Source organism: Euprymna scolopes, chromosome 22 (genome assembly GCF_053919585.1).
Source record: "Euprymna scolopes isolate OS-2025 chromosome 22, ASM5391958v1, whole genome shotgun sequence".
In the NCBI taxonomy this organism is placed as follows: Eukaryota; Metazoa; Mollusca; class Cephalopoda; order Sepiida; family Sepiolidae; genus Euprymna; species Euprymna scolopes.
In genome coordinates, this window is record NC_136503.1 from 45,253,601 (window position 1) to 45,278,322 (window position 24,722).

Genomic DNA, 24,722 nt, shown 5'->3' on the forward strand with positions numbered 1-24,722 from the left:
AGAGTGAGAGAGAGAAGGGGGAGTGTGTGTATGTGTGTGTGTGTGTGTGAGAAAGATGGGAGGAGTGTATGTATGTGCATGCATGTGTGTGTGTGTGTGTGTGTGTGTGTGTGTGTGTGTGTGTGTGTGTGTGTGTGTGTGTGTGTGTGTGTGTGTGTGTGTGAGAGAGAGAGAGAGGGTCAGAGAGGGAGGGGGAGAGGAGTATTATTTATATTTACTCGGGTGCGGGCTGGGTGACTCTAGTCAAAAAAGCGTATCGAATCAATTATATGTTGTTTACGCTTTGGGATCTGATATGTTATTCGTGTTTGCGTGCTTCTCCTTAGATGACATCTGATTTGTGTTGAATTCTTTATTTATGGATTCGAATACCCCCCCCCTCACCGTCCGTATAAAGAACGTATATATATATTTCGATGACTATGCAACAAACGCAGGAATACTTAACTTTTCATATGGTTAGTTTGTGGAGTTTGCAACAAAAAAAAAAAAAAGGAGCTTGTAGCGAAATAAGGAAAAAGTAAAAAAAACAAAAAACAACAACAACGTCTACCCGTATCTCACTTTTATTTACGCCTTGTTGAAATACTCTTTAAACGACGCGGCTAACCACGTGGACAACAACAACAACAACAACAAACAGGTTTAATAATAACGATTTCAATATAAACTATATTTCCTTTTGCACAATACTGGCCTTGTCGTCTGGAGTTTTTCTTTTCTTTTAAGCAGTCACTTATATTTTAAAGAAGACAATCATTGTGGTTTATTATACGGTATGTATTATTTATTGATAAAGCAAGCGAAAAGTGGTTAGTGACGCGCGAAAGTTTAAAAGTGATAACTTTAACGGGTAGTCACTTTAACCAATAGCCTTAGTTTAATGATGATATTTTCCTTCTTTTTTCTTTTTCTTTTTTCTTTTTTTGTTCCTCTGTCATCTAAATCGAAGAGTTGTTAAATTTATAACGGCACGGACTGATAACCTGCGTTACCCAGTCGTTTCCGTAAAGAATGTTGGCAACCTCCATGTGGTCCCTTCTGTAAGAAATCTAACAACAGAATGAAACCGGGATTGATGCGAATTTACATTTTTAATAATTTTTAAAGTGTAGTATCTGTTCTTCAGATGCTGTACTTCCATTTCTTGTTCTCTTTCGGTGGAGGAGAAATCCTTCACGACCGAGACAATTTTTATTTTTGTACCTTTTCTCCACGTTAAAAAACGACCCTGGTGTCTAACTCTGTCCAGTGGGGAGGCATAGTAAATAGGTACAATATTATCGAAATATCTGTATTAGTAATCTGACTATCAGACAGTGCGTCTGTGTGTGCGTATTTCTCGGCTATACGTAACTTTGATAAATACAACATGTGTAATATTTTTACAATAGCCAAGAAAACAAAAAGAGGGGTGAAAAAATAAATATATAACGGATAAATATTATAAAATAAATAATAAAATTATCCAGGTAGGTAGAAGATAATTTTTGTGTGTGTATGTTTTAACTTATTTTAAAGCGTTTATTTACTTTGAAACAAAAGTAGTGTCAAGTTTGTTGAGTTAGGGCGAAAACAAAAAGGGCGATTTTGTTGTAGCTATTTTGGACCCTCGAAAATTAAACAATTAAATACACCCATCAGATAAACGTAACCAATCGTACGAAAAGGTAATGTTCTACCAGTATTTTGTTTGATTTTCGATTTTTGAGCGATTATCGAGGATCCAAATGGCTATGACGAAACCGACATTTTTTCCATTCTAACTCCACTGAGTTGAGGTCAGAGAGAACTCAATCTTGTTGAAATGACTCGTAAAGTCAATAACACATAAAAAATAGGACATTTCTGCATTACACGGACGGTACCATTGTTAGAGGGCGGTAACTCCAATTTTTTCTTGGTCTAATAAATAACACGGTAAATAACAAAAAAGTTGGGGAGGGGGGGGGGTCCTAACACAAAAATATTTGAAAACCAAAATATTTATTGTATAAAAATGGGTATACCTAAAAATCTATCAAAATATACTTGAAAAACATTTATTGAAAAGTTTGCGTAAGAAAATATAATTTTTATAAAACAATTTTGGAATTAAAGCAACTTTGGATTTTTTTCCGAAACATTATTTGAATTAAAGTAAAATTGGACTTTTTTTCCCGAACAATTTAATAATTTAAATGAAACATTGGGTTTGTATTACTGTACACATAGATTCGAAAAAGTTGTCAAAAAACAAATATATAACAAATAAATGTTATCAAAGGCAAGATAAGTTACTTTTCTACCAAACTGGATATATTTTTGTGTTTTTATTCAATGTAACATGTTTATTCAGCTCGAAAAACATGCAGTGTTTACCGATGTATTGGAAAATTCAAAATGGCGCCCAACACTCTCTTTAACATGGTAAGTTTGGAAAAATGTATTATAAATAATAAACTAGACAAAATACTATTAAAAAACACCGAATATATGTCAACTTATGTCACGGTAACATATAATGAGCGAATTTCTAACAGTATTTTGTCTAGTTTATTATTTATAACATCTTTTCCTGAACTTACTGTGTTAAAGAGAGTGTCGGCCGCCATTTTGAATGTTCCAATACATCGGTAAACACTGTATGTTTTTCGAGCTGAATAAATATGTTACATTGAATAAAACACGTTAGGTATAAAAGTTAGGTATAAAAGTAACTTATCTTGCCTTTGATAACATTTATTTGTTATATATTTGTTTTTTGACAACTTTTTCGAATCTATGTGTACAGTAATACAAACCGACATTGGATTTTTTTTTAAAACATTTTTGTGAATTAAAGTAAAATTGTCACTGTAACAAAATATATGTTTAAAAAAATTTTTGTGGCACCTGTTGGAGGGTCAGCAAATTTATCTATATTATATCTTTTAGTTTTAATTTTTAAATTAATAAACAATTTGGGGTTTGTTTTACTATACATATAGATTCGAAAAAGTTGTCAAAAAACATATATAAATAAATGGGGTTTAAATGTTATCAAAGGCAATATAAGTTACCTTCCTACATAACTGGATAAGTTTTTAGTGTTTTTATTTATTGTAAAATGTTTATTCGGTTCAAAAATCATACAGTGTTATATTTAAAAAAGACAAATAGCGGCTAGGTCTCTGTTGAATACGTAAAGTTTGGGAAAATGAGTTCAAACTAAAATATTATGCAAAATACTGTTAGAAACTCACACAATATATGTTACCGTGACATAGGCGGTAATCGTGAAGAAAGAGAGAGCCTGTTTCCTCCGTTTGACTATAGGTGGCGTTACTGTCTGTCCACCCAGTTACGGAAGCACAAAATGTATATAATGGCACCTTTGAAATAAAAATAAATGTTTTTGTTATATTTTCATTTTAAACGTTTTTTTTTTTTTTGCAAACATATTTACGTTTTCTTTTTTTTTTTTTTTTGTTTTTTTTTTGCAAACATATTTAAGTTTTATTTTTCCAAACATTTACGTTTTGTTGCTGGTTTATTTTCAAACATTTACGTTTTTGTTTGTTTTTATGTTTTTTTTATTTTTGCAAGCATAAACTATGTGTTTTTGCTTTATTTTTCTTTTAAACATATTTATGGGTACAACCGTTTTTCCGTGAGTATTTTTTACGCTCTTATAATAAAAAAAAAATCAACGTTTTTTCTTTTATCTTTTTTTATGGACCCCCCCCCACTTTTTTCTTAATTTTTCTGCACTTATTTTACCTTTTCCGCGAGTTTGAAAAAGGATATTGTAAAACCTTATTGAAACTACTATTAAAAAATAGCGCGGTACAATAAGTGCATAAGCAAACTTTTCAAAAAGAAAAATATTTCAAAAATATTTAGTTTGTGCTTGCAAAAAAAAAACAAAAAAAAAAAAAAAAAAAAAAAAAAAAAACGTAAAAACAAACAAAAACGTAAATGTTTAAAAATAAACAAATAAACTTAAATATGTTTACAAAAAAAAAAACGTAAATATGTTTGAAAAAAAATAAAACTTAAATACGTTTGCAAAAAAACAAAACAAAACAAAGAAAAACATGTTTAAAATTAAAATATAACAAAAACATTTATTTTTATTTCAAAGGTGCCATTATATACATTTTGTGCTTCCGTAACTGGGTGGACAGACAGTAACGCCACCTACAGTCAAACGGAGGAAACAGGCTCTCTCTTTCTTCACGATTACCACATAGGCTGAAAGGCTGACATATATTGAGTGAATTGCTAACAGAATTTCGTATAATTTTTTAGTTTGAACTCATTTTCCCAAACTTAACGTATGCAATGCAACACTGCAACAGAAACCTCGCCGCCATTTGTCTTTTTCAAATATATCGATAAACACTGTATGGTTTTCGAACCGAATAGACATTTTACATTAAATAAAAATAAATAAAAACATTAAAAATTTATTCAGTTAGGTAGAAAAGTAACTTATCTTGCCTTTAATAACATTTATTTGTTATATATTTGTTTTTTGACAACTTTTTTCGAATTTATGTGTATAGTAAAACAAACCCAATTTGAATGAGATGAAATGAATGAACTTATTGTCACTTTTGAATCAGGTTGAAGAAGCACCACCTGGCGACAGTTTAATAAAACGCACAAAAAAAAACGGCGCCGTCTGTGTAATGCAGGAATTTTTAAAAGAATAATTTCGGGAAAGATTCCCGCTTTCATCTATTATTGTATTATGTGTTAATGAGGGTGGGTAATTTAGTATCTGTTCTGTTGTTATAAGATCCTTCGTTTTTATGAGGGTGAGATGAATCCTCCCAGGTATCATATCCCCCGGAGGTGGGGTAATGTAGTATCTGTTTCGTTGTCATGAGACCATACTCAAAGCATTACCTTTTTCGGGTCTACTTTGAATTCACAAAGATACAAAAAAAAAGTGGTAAAAAACAAACAAAAAATATATAACAAATAAATGATATCAAAGGCAAGATAAGTTACTTTTCTATCTAGCTGGGAAGGTTTTTAGTGTTTTTACTAAAATGTAAAATGTTTAATCGGCTCGAAAGTCAAGCAAGTTCAAAGGGTACGCGACCAAAAGAAAAAATAGCCGCAACGTATTTGTTACGCGGTCATTTTTTTTTCTTGTGGTCGCGCATCTTTGAAAACGTTTGTTTTTCGAGCCGAATAAACATTTTACATCCAGTAAAAAACAGTAAATATCTACCCAGTTAGGTAGAAGAGTAACTTATCTTGTCTTTGATAACATTTATTTATTATATATTTGGTTTTCTGATCACTTTTTCGAATCTCTGCCGATTGTAAAACAAACCATCTCCTTCTTTGTGAGGGGTTGTTAGTGTACCCATTTACAATGCCTCCCAGGGTCGTTTTTTAACGTGGAGAAAAGGTACAAAAATAAAAATTGTCTCAGTCCTGAAAGATTTCTCCTCCACTGAAAGAGAACGAGAATTGGAAGTGCCGCATCTGAAGAACAAATACTACTGTGAGGGGTTGTCAGTGTAGTATACGTTCCTTCGCCATGGTATTTTCCTCCCAGGCTGGCAAAAAATATGTTTCGTGAAAAATATTGAATAATTCCACCCTGTTTTTCCAAGCTTATAACTCCTCTAAAAATGTAATTCAAGCCCTAATTTTTTTTTTCGATTAAAGGAGAAAGGACCAAGGTTTCATTAAAAAAAAAAAAAAAAAAAAAAAAAAAAAAAAAACGTGTTTGGTGAGAAAATTGTCTACTTTTTAATAGACACTTGAAAATGGGAGGGGGGCGTGAATTAAAAAAAAACGTTTGTCTAAAATATTATATTCAGTTTATTGGAAAGAGCATAAAATTTCACATTGACTCTGAAAATATCGTAAAAATTGAATCAATAGAAAAATTTTGATAGATTTTTAAAGTTTAAAAATTGAAAAATACTGAGCTCGTAAAATTCAATTAATTTCATGACTTTTTTTTTTTTAAATAAAAAAATATTTCTATTACTTTTAAAACAACTTTATTAGTTATTTTGGAAGTATAATCCATAAAGAGAATAAACAATCCACTTTTAAAAGAGAAATTACGAGTTTTTTTTTATATTTTATTCGCAGTTTCGTGTTAGGGGTTTCAAAAATTCCTACAAAAATTCTGATACACCTACCAAAAGGAGCATGTTATCGTTAGCATCACATAAAATTAAACGCGCGCTTTATATTTGTTTCGGTTACATTGTTGAACGCGACACCCAAGAAACGGTTCACCAGTTCTGTATTAATATCAGTCTATACGTAACTTTGATAAATACACACTGCATTATTATTATTATCTGTTTGCTCAGTAAACTTCACTAATAATCGAATCACAACTGAAAGGAACTTTCCATTATTTTCCCGTGCGCTTAGCGTAAAGTGGAATTTCTATGAACAAAGTTTCTTTCCAAGAACTTCCGCCTGTAGAACACATTACGATGGGACTGCTTTCCCATAGACTACAACATGGTTGTCTTCAAACTCCGTGTCAACAAATAGTTGTTATATCCCCCCTCCCGCGGCAATGGCCATGGGTAATAAAACTTTGTTCAATCCCTTCATAATTTTCAATCCTCTCGGAATTTTCTTTGTCGTTCAACTGGCAATCTATTTATGTCGTTAACCCTTAACTTCTAGTGACTTTTGGCTTTGATAAGTGGTTAAAAAAGAAGGAAAGAATTTTTTTTATTGAAATCAAAAATACAATAAGGCAAAACCAAAACGAATTTAAAAAAAATCCTAATATATATATATATATATATATATATATATATATATATATATATATATATATATATATATATATATATATATACTAGCATGGGCGCCCGGCGTTGCCCGGGGGTTTGGATGTGTATGTTCAGCAAAAACAAAAAAGTGGTAGTAGGAAGGCAGGCTCGAACTCGTACCGCAAAGGACGAAAAGAACGGGGTAAAACCTAACGTTTATGCTGTTACGACCACCGCCAAACCGGAAGCGACATTTTTTTAAAATTAAGGCTAGACAATCTAAAGGAGAGGATAACTTTCAAAAATATCGGCGAAGAAAGTGACCCCCCTCCTGTAGAAAAGTGCCTAGTTGAAGGGGAAGATATTAATGTTTTAGCCAATTTTTCGATATTTGTCGTATGAAAGATCGAACTTTAAAACGATACTGATCTTGGTAAAATCCGCCGCCTCTATTGAAAGTTTAATGCAGACCTGCAAACAGACATACATACATACATTTATATATTGGTAACTAAAAATTTTCGATCCAAACTGATGAAAAAGCTTGCCCTATCTCTGAATACCCTTTATGCAAAATTTCAAATATTTAGACCAGAAATTGTCTGAGTAATTTGGAAGAGACCACAGAGGTCAATTTTTTTAAAACTTTGACCCCTATTATGACCCCTTAAAATTTATTGTTTTAGGCTCAAATCAAGTTGTTAAATTAGATCCATGTCAAAAGAACCTATATCTAAAATTTCAAGTGCGTAGACCCAAAATTATCGGAGGAGTTTGGTAGAGTTCTCAAAGGTCAAATCGTTGAACTTTGACCCCTTAATCGCCAAATTTCTGGCCAAAAGCCGATCACATCGATTTTCCCAAATCTCCGTAACCTGTATATCAAATTTCGAGTCTGTAGACTATAAATTGACAGAGTTATTGCGTAGGGAAATGTACACAACACAGACACATAGATACACAGACACACACAGACACTTTCACTTTTATATATATATATATATATATATATATATATATATATATATATATATATATATATATATATATATATATATAGGACTTTATTTTTGAAATTCAAAATGACGTAATGGAAACAGCTTCTCTTCCAATTTTCGGATTTTAATCATGTCAAAACACACTTTATTTCCTTTTGATGAATTGATTGTTGCTATTTTTTCTGATGAGTTAAGGGCATAATAGATTCACTGATTGATATAAGTGATTGATTTTGCACTACAAAACAGATACTGTCAAGAATTGTAAATGTCAACTGAATTAAAGGAATGAATAATAAGATGGTCAACATCATTAATTTTGGAATATAGTTTTTGTCATTTATTCACTATATTGCTCTGTAATTACATTCAGCTTCTTAAATAAGGATTATTATATATTATAAGAAAATATATTTCTACAGAAATATATATATATATATATATATATATATATATATATATATATATAGTAAATAAATGACAAAAGACTATATTCCAAAGTTCATGATGTTGATCATCTTATAATTTATTCCTTTAATTCAAAATGCCGTAATGGAAACATATGAGGTATTTAGAGCTTCTCTTCCAATTTTCGGATTTTAATCATGTTAAAAGGCACTTTATTTCCTTTTGATGAATTAATTGTTGCTATTTTTTCTGATGAGTTAAGGGCAAAATAGATTCATGATTGATATGATAATTAAGTGATTGATTATATATATATATATATATATATATATATATATATATATATAGTCATCCACATACAGTACTGTTTCGCTGTTTCACAGCTCATCAGTGCGGCTAGACACGCAACTACCTCAAGCTAGGATTGACACCCGATCGCCCAAATGACAGTCGGAGTTTCTAACTGTTGTACTATACGGCTGCTGCTATGCGGGCAGTGAATTAACAATGTTTTGACATTGTCCAAAGTACCTAAGCTCAATTTGGTTACACAAAGAGAATCGCTTCATATGCTAATGGTAATTTGTATATCACTTCCCAAATGCTCAACCTAAGATAGGAAGCATTATATATATATAGTCATCCATATATATATATATATTTATATATATATATATATATATAGTCATCCATATATATATATATATATATATATATATATATATATATATATATTCAAAGATATCCGAACTTCACACGGGACTTTGCTGTACGTTTCGCGGGCACGGGCACCCTTGCAGTAAAATGATGTTGTAAGAGTCACACCAAATATGACCTTAACTTGTAAGAGCAACTATTGCTTAAGGTGTTTAAAATTTCGTAACTACCTGAGAATCATGATTGGGGACTCGATTTTGAGATTTAAATTTTGGTTTATGTTAGGGAGAAGGGTGATTTGATTCAAATTCACAAAGAAGTTGGCCGGCGCCATGATGGCGACCCCCGGGATAGTGGCAAACCCTAACTTGGTGTGCACCATCCCTAGGTGGGAGAGTTTATGAAAAGTCGCACCAAATATGACCTTAACCTTTGACCTCGACCTTGAAAATAGTGTGCACCATTCCTAGGTCTGAGACCATCAGCATGTCAGGTTTGGTCATGTTCGGTCAAGTAGTATGGGCTGTATATTTACATAGGCTATGACCTTGACTTTTGACTTTTACCTTGGAAAATGGTCTGTACCATCCCTAGGTGAGGAACCATCGTAATGCTAGGTTTGGTCATGATTGGTCCAATGATGTGGGCTATAGGAGAGTTGTACACACAGACACACACACGAACGCTATTACTTATATATTAGTGTTGAGACGATTAAACTGAATCAGGACCAGAAAAATTGGAACTTTATGGTGTATCGGAATTGGTATCGGAATCAGAAAATTTAATGCTTATTCTCCAATGCCAAAAACGATTCCTTTAACTATCCTTTTCTTTATTTAATTTTGTTTAAAATAAGCTCTCCCATTGATGGTAGTAATAATAAAATAAGAAAGATTTATTGATTTTAAACTACCAGTAAAACTACCAGATATTGATCACCACCGCGCTTATGTTTGAGAATATATATATATATATATATATATATATATATATATATATATATATATTTATATATATATATTCATAATGTGAAGGAATATATAATTATTTTCACAGCCAGACAACGTCGCAGCTCACAAGAGCCATGACAGCCAACAAATCGGAAATCTAAGACTCGAGTGCGGAAGTCTAGGTCTAAGAAAATGAAGGCGAAACTCGAGTCTTAGACTTCCAGTTTGTTGGCTGTCATGGCTCTTATAATTAGATATGTAAACATATGTATTAAATATATGTATATATATTAAATTATATTAAAAAACAGTCACCGTAACGATATTTCAAAAACAAACTTAAATATATATATATATATATATATATATATATATATATATATATATATATATATATATATATATATTAAATTATATATATACTATATATATGAAATTAGATATATATGCATATATATATATTATACATAGTAAATTATATATATATATATTATACATATTAAATTATATATATATATATATATATATATATATATATATATATATTATACGTAGTAAATTATATATATATACATATTAAATTATATATATTATACATAGTAAATTATATATATATATATATATATATATATATATATTGCACATATTGAATTATATATATTATACATATTAAATTATATATATATTATATTAAATTATATGTATATATTATACATATAAAATTATATATATATTATACATATTAAATTATATATATATATTATATATTAAATTATATATATTATATATATTAAATTATATATATTATACATACTAAATTATATATAATTTATACATATATTATCTATATATATTATGTATTAAATTATATATATATATTATATATGAAATTATATATATATTATATATTAAATTATATATATTATACATATTAAATATGAAATTATATTATATATTAAATTATATATATTATACATATTAAATTATATATATATATATATTATATATTAAATTATATTTATTTTATATATATATATATATATATATATATATATATATATATATATATATATATATATATATATATATATATATATATATCAAATCAATATTTTTAATTATTTCTCTCTGGGCTTTTCATCCGATTATATGCCTGTGCCCGGGCAACGCCGGCTAAAGATAGATATTATGTAATGATCGAACTTAAAAAGAAACGAAGTTATAATAGTTGTGGTTGTAACGCCAGCGGTAGTAGTTATAATAGTAAAACACAATTAACAACGACAAGGGATTGTAAGTATGTTTCTCATAATTTTTATTATTTTTGTTCAATATGAAGACGAACGTTTCTCTAGAGTCATTTTATTAAATTGCCGTCAGCAAGGACACGTTTAGATGGAAAGCACATGATCTTAGCAATTATTAGTCAAGTCTGTTTTGTAATCGTTGTCGCGGCAGTTATTGCGCGTCAAATCAAAATAATAAAACCCTAGTTAAAAAATAAACTACTACTACTACTACTACTACTACTGATACTAATACTAATACTAATAATAATAGGTAATTAATTAATTAATTAATTAATAGTCATAATTATGAGAAGAAGGTACTTATGTATAATACTTCCTGTGCTGAAATATTTACGTTTTTATTTTGAAACACATTTTTAACTCAGAAGTGGGGGAGGGAGGGGCTTTTAAACTATTGCGTACTTTCACCTAACAATTTGATAAACAGTAATAATTTAGTTTAACTTGAAAATCCTATCTACAAAAAAATAATAGCTTAATATGATAATACTAATATAAAATATCGAAAATTATAAATAAATTGCAACACGTTGACGGTTTAATGTAGAAAGACTTGACAAAGGCCGGGCTGTTACCACCGGCCACGAATATATCACACGTACGCGAAGACTTGGACTGACTAAACGCAGTTGAACGACAATTCAAAAAGTTAATTACTTAAATTACCGAGATGTTGTTGATATGAATTAATCAAGTGTAAAAACTACCTAATGAGGTGAGTGTCAAGCATTGACCCCTCCATACTCAAACATCGCCCCACCCCCACAACCCTTCACCATAATTCAATTTTCACCCACCTTTACACGGTGCTTTATGTTTCGATGAAGTATGGTACGACGCAGTTCTATAGGATATGTCCACACAGGCACTACTTCCTAGTTTGTGGGGAGAAGGGTAGGTTTATCGGCGGTCGCGTCGCCCCTACCGGAGAATGCCGAAGAGTCCATTTTCGATTATATTGTTCCCGATCAGAGTGACCCCCGCCATCTCATTGGGAGAATTTTTTCCCTACCACCGGCCTTGTGCCATATTTTGCTGCAGTAGGAAGAAATAAAATCCTTATTTCTTTAAGGAAATATTTATCAAATGTTAGTACCTTCTGTTAATAAAATTGTGTGCCTACTCCTCGTGTGTGTGTGTGTGTGTGTGTGTGTGTGTGTGTGTGTGTGTGTGTGTATGTGTGTGTGTGTGTGATTATTTATTGATATAAAAAATGCGATCGCAAAAGTACTAAAACCAACTTTGGTACTTTTGCAGTTTACGGACCGTGCTGAAATATTAACTTTATTATTTAGAAATCCATTCTTAACATAAAGATGAGGCCTTTAGTAACTACTCTATATATTTTTCACCTAGCAATTTAGTCTACAAAAGATACCATAAAAATGAAATTTAACTTGAAAATTATATATATTTTTACCCTTCACCGGACTATTCATTCATGTGAAATATTTTTATCATTTTTCTTTTACCTCCTATTCCCCTTACCTCACCCTTTTTTTTTTATTTAACCAAGTAAGATCTGTGACTTGTAGTTTCATTAAATACTTTTATATGTAAAATCCGATCCTGCATTTTGCTAATTCCTGCCCTCTGATGAGAAGGAGAGTATTTCTTCGAAACTCCGCGGATTAAGGACTATCCACTTATCTTGTGTTTCCTTTTTTAAAATTAAATATGTTTTTAACTCTTTTTCAAGATGTCTTTTAACATGTTTTATTAATCATTTGTTAATATTATAAGCTCTATTTCCTTTTCGGTTTTATTGAGCTTTTACATCTGGTTGAGATTACTTTACTTGTAAATATTAACACTTTAATATTTATAATATATTTTAAGTTTACCATTTTGATTACCTTGGTAACCTCATTGTAATTTTTTTATTTTTTATTTTATATTATATATATATATATATATATATATATATATATATATATATATATATATATATATATATATTGATGATCAATATTATTGATACCCCATACCCAAACCTAGTTGGGCCCGTAAACTACAGAAGTACTGCAACTTTTTAAAAGCCCTATTTAAAAATATAATTTACTAATTAATAAATTAAATAATATAATTCCTAAATTAAATCCATCGGAATGCACTTCAATTTTCGAAATCCAGTGTTACAAAATACAAGTATAAAGTCGAAATAAGTTATTTCCCTTACAATATCAACATGAACGAAAAAAAAAAGAGAAAAAAAGAAAAAAATAGATAAAAAAGGAAAAGAAGAAAAAGAGCCCTTAATATTTCTATGAAAAAGTAGAAAATTAAATAACCATCAAAGGTAGCGGGTTTGAGGTGGGGCATTCATTAATCGGACTTGTTCTATAAAACATTTTAAATGCGTCCGATTTCTATTAAAATTTCGCAGCGATATGAAAGAATTCATCCTTGTTTTTTGTAGCTATTAACAGCGTATTAAAGTAACTGATTGCTGTTATATTTCACGTACGGCTAAAAGTTGAGGGAAATCGTATATAGTGGTGGTAGCTAGTCAAGTGATTTTTGTGAAAGTTTGGCTGGGGAGGGGGAACCATAAATTGGAGTTCAGTCAAGCACTACTGTGAATTAAGGACCATTCCTACAGGAGCATTATGAATTGAGAATTGTTCAGGGAGATGTTTATTCACATTACATTTAAATTCCTGCATATTGGTAGAGTAGGGCAAATAGAGGAGCAGAGGAATTGGATTCGAAAATCTAGCAATTCAAAGAAATGAGCTATTAAAGTAGAAAGCCCTCCATCATCTGGGTGCCTTTACAGAGGGGTCAGTCGAGAGTATTTATATCAAGGGTGCACTAGTGCAGCAAGTTCTCTTGAAACACATTCCATTAAAGTATTTGTAAAACAAGCACAGAGATACAACACTGTGACGATGAGACAGAGGCTGAATCTTGGCAGATAGTGTAGGACTTATTAGATATAAGACTCTTTTTTTTTTTTTTTTTATCCTATCTAAGAGGAAGATGCTAAGGGTTTATGCAGCAGTTCAGATGTGACAACAAAATTCCATGCATGAACAAATGGTGGTTTTGTAGAGATATAGGGTACTGGCAGGTGTAAGAAGTTTTCTAGCATGGTAGAGATAGCTCACCTTCTTTGCAGCAGACCTGGCAATGTCTTCTATGTATTTGTTCCAATTTATGTTACCTGTGAATGTCAAGCCAAGGAGTTTGAATGATGGACTTTTAGCTAGGCGTGCTACTAGACATGGGAATAGGTGGTGATGAAAAGGAATTAAAAACGGCCAATACAAGGAAAATAGGGGCCACACAGTCTGGCAGATTGGATTCTACATTGAGAGAGACCAGCCTCAACATGTTTGATTCATACTGCTATTTGACTCCAACTGTTTGTGGGAAAACACTTATAAAGGCTTAGGTCTCGCATGGACTATAGGACCAATTTCCATAATATCTATATAAATAAAGTAGTAGATGTGTGTGTGTGTGTGTGTGTGTGTGTGTGTCTGTATGTGTGTATACATATGTAACCAATAAACTCTTAAACTACTGGTCACATAACACTGAAATTAACAGGAATTAATAATCATACACCAAGGATCGTTTATAAAGAGTAAAATCTTTGTTTGGATGGATGATTAATGTGTACAGAAATATGTTGGTAAGTTGAAATGCAAAATGTTCATTTCAACTTGCTGACATATTTCTATTTCTTTCTGCCCAAATTCAATTCATTTATTCAAGTCGTTTAATATTAAATCTTTCTTACCTATCATCTCTCAATAGCTACATTGGTAGGGAATGTGGCTGGGACGCTAAATGTTTTGTTTTTGATTCTAGCTGATGGCACCCAAGTCATTTTTTTATTTTTGAAATCACAACTATATATTAGGTGCAATATAATATTCAATAGAGAATTAACTCTGTAATAATAAATAATGAAATCTGCATGAGTTAAAATATATTTAGGCGTATTTTATGACCTTGCGAAGCCAGATGCTCCTTGCCCCTTGCTAGTTTTTAAACTATCAATCGTCAATGGAATGGAAAACTAGGCCATTTTATAATCGTCAATGGAATGGAAAACTAGGCCATTTTATAAATAATGATATGTATTTATTTAAGTGACCTACACTGTTTGGTGTAGGTTACCAAAAGTTAAGACAGTGTTCAAGTGAAGAAAATTATAAAGTTCGGCTGCCATTAGGTTTCAAGAAGTATACCTTCCATAGAGAACAGCATTGCTTGAAGTCAAATTAACCAGACGTCTTTCTTTGTTGGTGTCTGGGAGCTAGATGTGTAACTATCTAAAGGTTTAGAAGTAGTCTTTCGAAAGTTCAGTCGAAATTAATACGCCCTGGAAGCTGATTGGTCATTGTGTGACCCAATAATCTCATAGGGACTGCTCTTTGCAAGTGTACAAAGGTATTAATGTTTATGACTGCTACACACTTGCGTGGGTACTTTTCATAACTAGTCCAACAAACAGTATTCATACGCCAATCCTATCCATTTGTTGATGGGCCAATTACTCAGCAATGAACCTTGTCTATTGACTGTAAAAAAAAAAATAGTACATCAAAATATGTAATTGCTAAATTTTATTTATTTGAATGGAAAGTTGAATTTTTTTCGGTTTTTATCACCAATTATTAAAATCTAATTGTTAACTAATTCTTTATTTCATTTTTTTCTGCAGGTACTACTTATATCAAATGATAACCGCCACTACTTATACCAAATTACATGTGATAAGGATTTTGCAATGGGAGCCATTTTATCTTGCTCCGATTTCAGAACAACTACTGAAGAAAATAAAGGGTTTATTTACAATATTCCGGATCATTTCTCAGTAGAATTACCCCGACAAACTGGTAAGTATATTTTTAATCTTAATACAACTGATTATAATTATGATGATAGGATTACTCTCTCTTTTCTCTTTTGCAAGCGTCTGTCATGACCAACAATGCTATAAATGTCAAAACTATGGCATCTTGGATCGACGTGTTTTGAATTTTTTAGGTTTCCCGTCTCATCCCTCTCTTTCCCAGTATAAATTTTAGCTCGCCAAGCATCCCAATCCCAGGATAGTGCTGTCCATTGCTCACATTCCACACCGAAATCCCTGAGATCTCGCTTTAGCATATCCTTGAACCAGAGACGCGGACGACCAACAGATCAAGTACCCTCTTTCGAAACACCATGTAATACATTGTGAGGTTGGTGTTCACATGACATTTGAATTACATGGCCTGCCCAGTGAAGTCTCATAAACATAAGTTTCGAGGAAAGTGCACCCGAACCTGTCCGTCTGAAGAGCTCTTCATTTGTCATTCTGTCCTCCCATGACATGCCAATGATTGATCGGAGACATCTTGTATGGAAGACACTAACCCTGGACTCTTGAGGACGATATGCAGACCATGTCTCAGCCCCATAGAGAAGGACACTCAACACACACGCTTCAATGATAAGATTAAAGTGGTTTGATAACTGAGTGATTGAGATCTACTGAAGCTTAAAAATTGGGTTCTTTTCTAGAGTAGTGACTCCACCCTGATCAGCACTATTTATCTTTTGTTTACAGGCACAAACGAACCATAATACTTGACTTGGGTACAAACTTAAAACTAGCTGTACTTACTAAATCATTTTACTTTTTATTAAAAATTTTTTTTTTCACATTTTTTAAAAACCTATACAGAAAAAGAAATAATATTTTAGCTGTAAGGGCTTCCCACTTGTGAAATAAAACATCATGGGACTGCTTCCCTGCTGATTACAACTTGAACATATTCAAATCCAATGTCAAAAAATAATTCTTGCCATAGATCATTCCATAAGCAATCAAACGCAATTTATACGATCAATCAATGTTAATACTCCCATAATATACCTCATCTTTCGGTTAGCAATCATTCTCGTCTCATTAATCTTATCCTTGAGTAACTATGTGCCTTGATAACTGGTGACTCCAATTATGATAAATAAGAAGCTCTTTTTATATTTTTCAATTAAAAATATAAGTGATTGCTGATTTTTTTTGTCATAATTGAAAAAATATGTCCATATTATTAGTTGTTTAGACAAGATTACATCATTTTTTTTTTAATAAACTTTAGTGAAGTAGCTTAATAGGGTATCAATACCATGTTATAACAATAACAAATGAAAATTTGCCAGCCAGAATCAAAGTTTGATACGTCAGCTTAAATATTATTTAGGTCCAACTTTGAAAATTCCACAAGAGAACTTTATATGCTAAAAGTAGATAGATTGGAACGTTTCATCTAATTTAGACATTTTAAAACAATTACACAAAAAAGAAAAAAAAATGGAAAACAAAATTAGAAAAACTTTTGGGACTTGTACTGACTTCAGTATCTTATGTAGTCAGTTGCAAATATAAACGGAGAATCCCAAGTTTGTATTGGAAATGGCCAAAGCAGTTTACAATTTAAAGGCCATCTTCTTTTCTTTTTCTTTTTTTGAGGAAGCTCTTTCAAATTTTTTTTTTTTTAGGGGTTATTTTTTTTTTTTTTATTTAGTTTTTTTCAGATCCTAACCTTAACATGCTTAGTGTGGTCTGCTTTTTTTTTTTTTTTTTGCTTTTTTTTTTTTTACATCACAAATCAGAAACCATTTTGGCAATTTCCCAGACTGACTTGAAATTTTTAGTCCGATACTCGGGACTGACTATGCATGTACTGAAAATTCTGTGGATGCATCTTCATTACAAGTAATAAAATTGAATAAAACCTGTAAAAGAAATTCTAAGAAAACGGTAAAATGAATTTCGAAAAAGTTGGAGAATGTGAAAATAACAAGAGAAATGTTTTGCAGAGAATTGTTTATGTATTTTGGCCAAGAATATAGATGAGATATACCTTAATAACTTATTAGAAGAATACATGGATAACAATATAGACATTTGTGTATGTCTCCTCCTCCTCATCTTCCTCCTCCTTCCTCCTCCTCCTCCTCCTCCTCCTCCTCCTCCTCCTCATCATCATCATCATAATAATAATGATAATAATAATTTTAACACTCGTTTTACAGGCTGCGATGCTTTGCATGGCTTTAAAGAAATTGACTTTCAAACTAATCTATTTCTGACCAGATCTTTATTTGTCTCTCTAACTCTCAAATCTATATATATCAGTTTCTCAATGCTTTCCTTGGTCTTTCCCTTGTAAACTGAACCTGCTACTTCAACTGTTCTACATCTACAAACCCAAGAACTCTTATCCATTGTTAGAATTAGAACGTGGCTATACCATCAGAGTCTCCTGTTCTGCATGCATCTTCCTATGCAATTCAGATTTGATATTCCTCTGACGTCATCAGAACTAAGTCTGTCTTGAAGATTCACATCACACATCCACCATTTTCATATAATTTCTCTGCAGGCAACGCATGTCCTCAACCCTCACTGGTCAGATTTTACTTCAACACATCATTACACTGTGTGCATAGTTGCCTGTCTAGCCACACTAATGAGCTGTGATACAGCGAAACAGTACTGCATGTGGATGACTCTCTCTCTCTCTCTCTCTCTCTCTCTCTCTCTATATATATATATATATATATATATATATATATATATATATATACTAGCAGGCCGCCCAGCATTGCCTGATCGTAAAATATGCTTAAATATGATGTTTTTATTAATGCAGATTTTGTAGATTTATTATTATATTATATTGAACCCAATATATAGTAATGATTTCAAAAGTTTTAAATCATTACTTGTGCTCCACCACTGAGAATCGAAACCAAAACGTTTAGCATACAATTTACATTTTCCTTTGACATTAATGCCTGAGCTATAAAGACATGTTTGCTGCAAGGCTAAAAATTAAAACATGAACCAATAGCTATTACGTTACGCATGCATATTCGTAATGCTGTCGTTCGATGTTCACCTGGCAAATTCATTTTTTTAATCAATTTTGCATCGATTTTACTCGGCTAAAACCCAAATATAAAGTTTCACATGGGTTCAAATACCCTATATATTAACTTTCATGTCTGTAGACCAAAAACTGACAGAGGAGTTTGGTAAGCAAAATTTTTAAATAAATATATATACGCATACATAAATATATAGAACGAGGTTTGTGTCTATTATAACTTTTTTACGCAAATATTATGCAAGAATAAATCATGTAGAATATCTGCATGAATATAATTACACGCAATAGTTAACTAAATATGATCATCCCATAAGAAAACCGAAAATAATAATAATAATAATAATAATAATAATAATAATAATAATAATAATAATAATACGGAATTAATTATAATGAATGCTTAAAACAATATGCAAATTAGATAGATCTTTTGCAGATGAATGCAATTCCACGACCCATATATAACAAAATTGTATTTTCTTTTTAAATAAATAGAAAAGAAGGTTTTTAATATGAGTATCAATACACACACACAAAAATATATAGGAGTAATAATATTATTATTAAATATTAAATTGTTTTAACTTAAATACGCCACACATTAGGAAGTGAACCAAAATAAATAGTTTGATACTAATTTTCCAACTATATTTCCTTTCAAATAATTTGTCGGCAATAAACTTATCCACCTTCTTTTTAGGGGAGGATGATGTCCCAAGAACCAAACAGAACAGATAGTACACTTTGATCATAGCTCGAGGGTTAGATAGCGTAACAAATTACACTTTCAATTGAGTAATACTACGGAAAAAAATAAATTGTCTACGCCAGTTTTTTTTTTAAACAAGGGAGATAATTGTAATTTCTTTGTAATTAAGTTATTTCCCTTACAACATTAAATCTTTTTAACTTGCAGAAAGCCAAACTTATCAAGTCCTTCCCACTCATTTTCTTTGGAGGATATTATCCCAGGTACTATCCTCTCCTTTCGGTGGGGGCGAAGTTTTTATGTTTTTTCGCTTCATCCTTTCGAAGAGAACATGGGTTTATTGCTTGTACTCCGAAGCAGATTCATTCGTGAGGGAATGCCGATGAAACCTAACAAGTTTTATTTTGCACTGGATCCGGAGTGCCCCCTTGGGGGTGGGTGGGGATTCCCCCACATAAAATCGACTCTCTGTCTAATTTTACTTTTGTGGAAGTAAAGAGGGAGGAGTCAGGTAAATGAGTACATTTAAATTGACGCCTCTAAAACTTGGGGTGGATCAACCATTTTCTTTTTAAAGTCGGACGTGAACCTGAACCTTCACTGAAGGATATAGCACTAAGACACTCCCGCTACTAATTACAATGTGACACTTCATACTTGAACTCATTAAGTTGCCACAAATGATGTCGAAAATGAAGAGTCAAACGAAACAAAAGTAAAGTTTGAGTTTACAACACTTTTTTTATTCTTTCCTTTTGTAAGGAAAGTTAAACAATGTTTACTTTATAATGTGTTCATTTCTCTCTCCAACAATTGATGAGTGGTGTGTGTGTGTGTGTATGTGTGTGTGTGTGTATGTGTCTGATTGTGTAATTCTAGAATATATATATGTGTGTGTGTATATATATATATATATATATATATATATATATACACACACACATATATATATTCTAGAATATATATATATATATATATATATATATATTTTACAATTATATAATTCTAGAATATATATATATATATATATATATATATATATATATATATATATATATATATATATATATATATATATATACACACACACACTACAATTATATAATTCTAGAATATATATATATATTTTTTTACATAGGCATCACCACTTATCAAGGCCAAGAGGCCACTCGAGGATAAGGATTAAAGAGTGTACAGTAGAAATTGGACAATATAGTAATCGTTAGTAATGGAAATTCGGTAAATTTATTAACTTATATGGAACAGCTCATCAAAAACTTGTTTATGTTAGACTTGAATATTGTAGTCAGCTGGAAAGCAGGAAAACGGAAGACAATTCCATAGGCGTGCAGTTCTAAGAAAGAAGCTTTGCTCATGAAATCTACGTTTAGGTTTAGGCACAGATAAATAAGTGGGGGAAATTAGTGATAGTGTTTTCTGCTAGACGGGGGTTTCTTGTGAAAGTTTGGCGAGGGGGGGGGGGCATAGATTGTAGCTCAGCCGAGCACTTCCCATGAAAATAACGATAAAGCAGAGAAAAACTCACAACATCTCTTCTGTGAGAAAGAGGCTGCAGGGAAGAGAAAAGGACATCCCCTACGAGGCTACAAAGTCTATTTTGAACTCTATCAAGGCAGGATAAGTCCTTTCTAGCAGCTCCTGGCCAAATGTGGCAACAGTACTCCATCCTAGGACGTACCTATATATATATATATATATATATATATATATATATATATATATATATATTCTATAAATATATAAGTGTGTGTGAAGGAGAGAGAGAGTTCCCTATTGACTCGAAAATGGTTGGACCGGCTGTTTTGAAATTTCACACAAAGTTACTTGATGTGTCTAGAAGGGTTCTCATGTAGGTTTTGTATCGGAATGCCTCTGATAAGTATTGAAAATTGATAATCGAAAGAATCAAGATTAAAGAAGAACTTTTCTGCCAGACAGGTGTGTCGAGTGGCCTTAAAAAAACACAAAAAAACAGGTCTCATTTTTAGTAAAGTTAGCATTTTTATATAACCTAACATCACAAGTGCATTTGAGAGGTTTTATCATCACACAAGCAGAAAGGCCCCGCCTATAAAATCAACTGTAGATGCTTTTATAACGTAGGCACGTTCGTCATGAGTGTTTCTCTTTAGAGCACAGTTGAACCATGATACTTAACTTTTGTACGCTTAATTTTAATTCAAGTGATTATGTAAAAATTAATTCATAAAATCAACAGTTGGTTCTTTGATAAGACAGCGGCGCATTCGAAATGAATGTTTCTGTTTAGAGCACAATTGAACCATGATATTAACAGAAGATTCTCTACAGTGCAATGTAGACTACAATGTATTGTGGACTAAGTCACTGCGGAGAGGCATGTGAAGCCTCTTCCTGGTACACTGCAGGAGGAGGTCCTTAACTAGAACAGGCAATAAATTATTTCATTAAAAAATGGACGATTTCACTAATTTTGATAACAATAAAAGTATGGGAGGGTAGAACATTTGTTGATCCTCATTCAATCCCAGACAACGTCAAGTCTCCCTACTAGTATATATATATATATATATATATATATATATATATATATATATATATATATATATATATATATATATATATATACTTAGAGAAGTGTTAGAAGGCTATCACAATGCCAAGAATGAGGAGTTGTTAGTGTTTAGAAAGGAACACCAACAACTTTCCATTCCTTGCATTATGACGGCCTTCTTAACACTTTCTTAAATACATAACTCAGAAAATGCTTCAAACAAACTACATTTCATTAATATATATATATATATATATATATATATATATATATATATATATATATATATATATATATATATATATATATATATATATATATATATATATAGTACATTACACTTTTACATTTAAATTTCTGCATGTTGGTAGGGTGAGAGGAAATAGGGAGCAGGAAGCTAGAAGAGAATTCCAAAGGTAATCAATACAAAGAAAAAAACTATTAAAGTAAAACAGTTTTCGGCATCTACAGACTGCTACAGTCTTTACTGAAACAAAAATTAAAAAAAAAATCACATGGATGCAACACTGTGACATAAACTGGATTTTGGTGAACAGTAGTAGGATAGGTCGAGTTTTCACTTTTTTAAAACATCAATTTGCTTTAATAAGTGAAAATTGTGTATTAGTATAATAAATACTGATTCAAAAATTTAGATCTCTTATTTGAGGAAATGGCATCAAAGATCGTCTGCAGAAACGCTTTGAAAAATCCTTGTGTTTGCAACATTTGTCGTATAAAGAGCTTAGCAATTTTAGTATCTAAACCAGAAAAGGTGATAAATTAATTTCATTAAAATAAGACAGATAAAATAAATAAAAGATAACTAAAATTAAAAATTTACCTCAAATTCCACTACTCGTAGATGATGCTTTTTATCTCATTAAGTAAGCTGTAACAGTTATAATATTTGAAAATATGTAAATAACAGTTGATTATTATTTTTTTGTTTTTTGTTTTAAATGAGACAAATTCATTTCTTAACAAGAATTATTAAGTTGGTCTCTATATCTGATACTAATTCTCCTCCTCCCTCACTTTCTTTCTCGGTTCGTTCAGAATGGTTTTGGAAAGGAGGGGGGGTCACCCAGACTTAGGGTTAGTGGTAGGTTTATAGGAGGGTATATTTTTGTTTGGTTTGTTTTTTTAGAAAAGTAAACAAATAAATAATATTCATTTTTTTTTTTTAATTTTTACTGATTGAAAAAGATATGGGACATATAAAAAAGGGACGAAGATCACTTTTAAGATTTTAAACAATTTAATTGGACATCTTTGTTAACATGTTAATATAATAAAAGTGCAAAGAGGAGGGGAGTTAATAGCAGAGGTTAATACATCAAAGAGTCTAGATGAGGTAAAAGTTTGAAAGTTCATAATACGAAGGATAGGATGAATGTCCTGTTTGTAAAGAACGGTTTTGCTTCGTTTGGTTTGGTTTTATTGTTTTATTTTATGGCATATCAACCCTTTCGAGTTATTTAATGTTGAATTCAATAATTTTTATATAGATTTTTATGCTTCAAGTTCTTTATATCTTCAAATATTTATTCATGGTGTTCAGTTTAGTTGTTTTTATTTCATGGTATATGAACACTTTTCGAATATTTTACACAGAATCCAGTAATTTGTGAAAAAAGGTTTTATGCTTCATTACTTTGTATCTTCAAATATTTATTCATGGTGTTTGGTTTGGTTGCTTTGTAGAGGAAAAGTGCTGTTTTTTTTGGGGGGGGGTGCTGTGCAGAATATGATTGAGTTTTGCAAAGGGAAAAAAAGAAAGCAATAACATCAATGTTTGGTGCATTTTAGGTCAGGAAGCCAGTATCTTCAGACACCCTAATCTGGTAGCAACAGTTGTAAAGAACGGAAAAGAGTTCATATTTTTATTTATTTATTTACTTATTTTTTTATTCAATTTTCACCTCAAACAAGGCACAGTGCCACTTTGAAGTTGGGGGCTACTATCGGGGGCATTATGAAGGGAGATGAGTAGAAAGATGTTTGTTCACATTACACTTGAACTTCTGCATATCAGTACAGTTGGGAAAGCAGAGTCCCGGAAGAGAGTTCCAAAGACTTGCAGTCCTGGGGAAGAAGCTATTGGAGTAAAAGGCTTTCTTACACCGAGAGATCTTTACTGTAAAGGGGTGGGACTTAGTTGCTTGTCGGGTTTATCGGGGGTAGTCACGTTGAGGAACGTACGTCACGTACGTCCATTAAAGACAGGCCGAGTTAATGTATGTTTGTGAATAGATGTATGCATTTGGCAATGATAGACGTACAGTTCTCATCATGTTGGATCCTTCGATCTTCTTGTCAAACTCAGGGGCAGATGACTCGGGTTGGAGGTTGCTTCTAAGAAGGGGATTTGAAAGAAGTGTTGTGGATGAGTTAGATACCTGTATTGTCTTGTGTTCAAAAAGAGGGAAACTTGTACTGAGTGCTGTCTTTTATAACCTGCAAAGCATATGTTTTACTTGCATGAAAGATTTTCT

The 24,722-nt window shown here is 31.4% G+C and overlaps 1 protein-coding gene across 3 annotated transcripts in view; it reads left to right on the plus strand.

Moving 5' to 3' along the window:
• Positions 1–230: 230 nt before the first annotated feature.
• The window catches only part of LOC145243394 (uncharacterized), a 285,527-nt gene continuing 261,035 nt past the window's right edge, over positions 231–24,722 (plus strand). The window contains exons 1-2 of one of the 3 annotated variants that reach the window (XM_080106237.1): positions 231–776; positions 15,739–15,913. In XM_080106237.1, the coding sequence (XP_079962363.1) occupies positions 15,805–15,913 (109 nt within the window). In that variant the 5' untranslated portion in view covers positions 231–776; positions 15,739–15,804. Of the gene's footprint in view, positions 777–10,952; positions 11,044–11,615; positions 11,776–15,738; positions 15,914–24,722 lie in introns of those variants that run through there. The other 2 variants (XM_080106238.1, XM_080106239.1) reach the window with 2 other exon arrangements.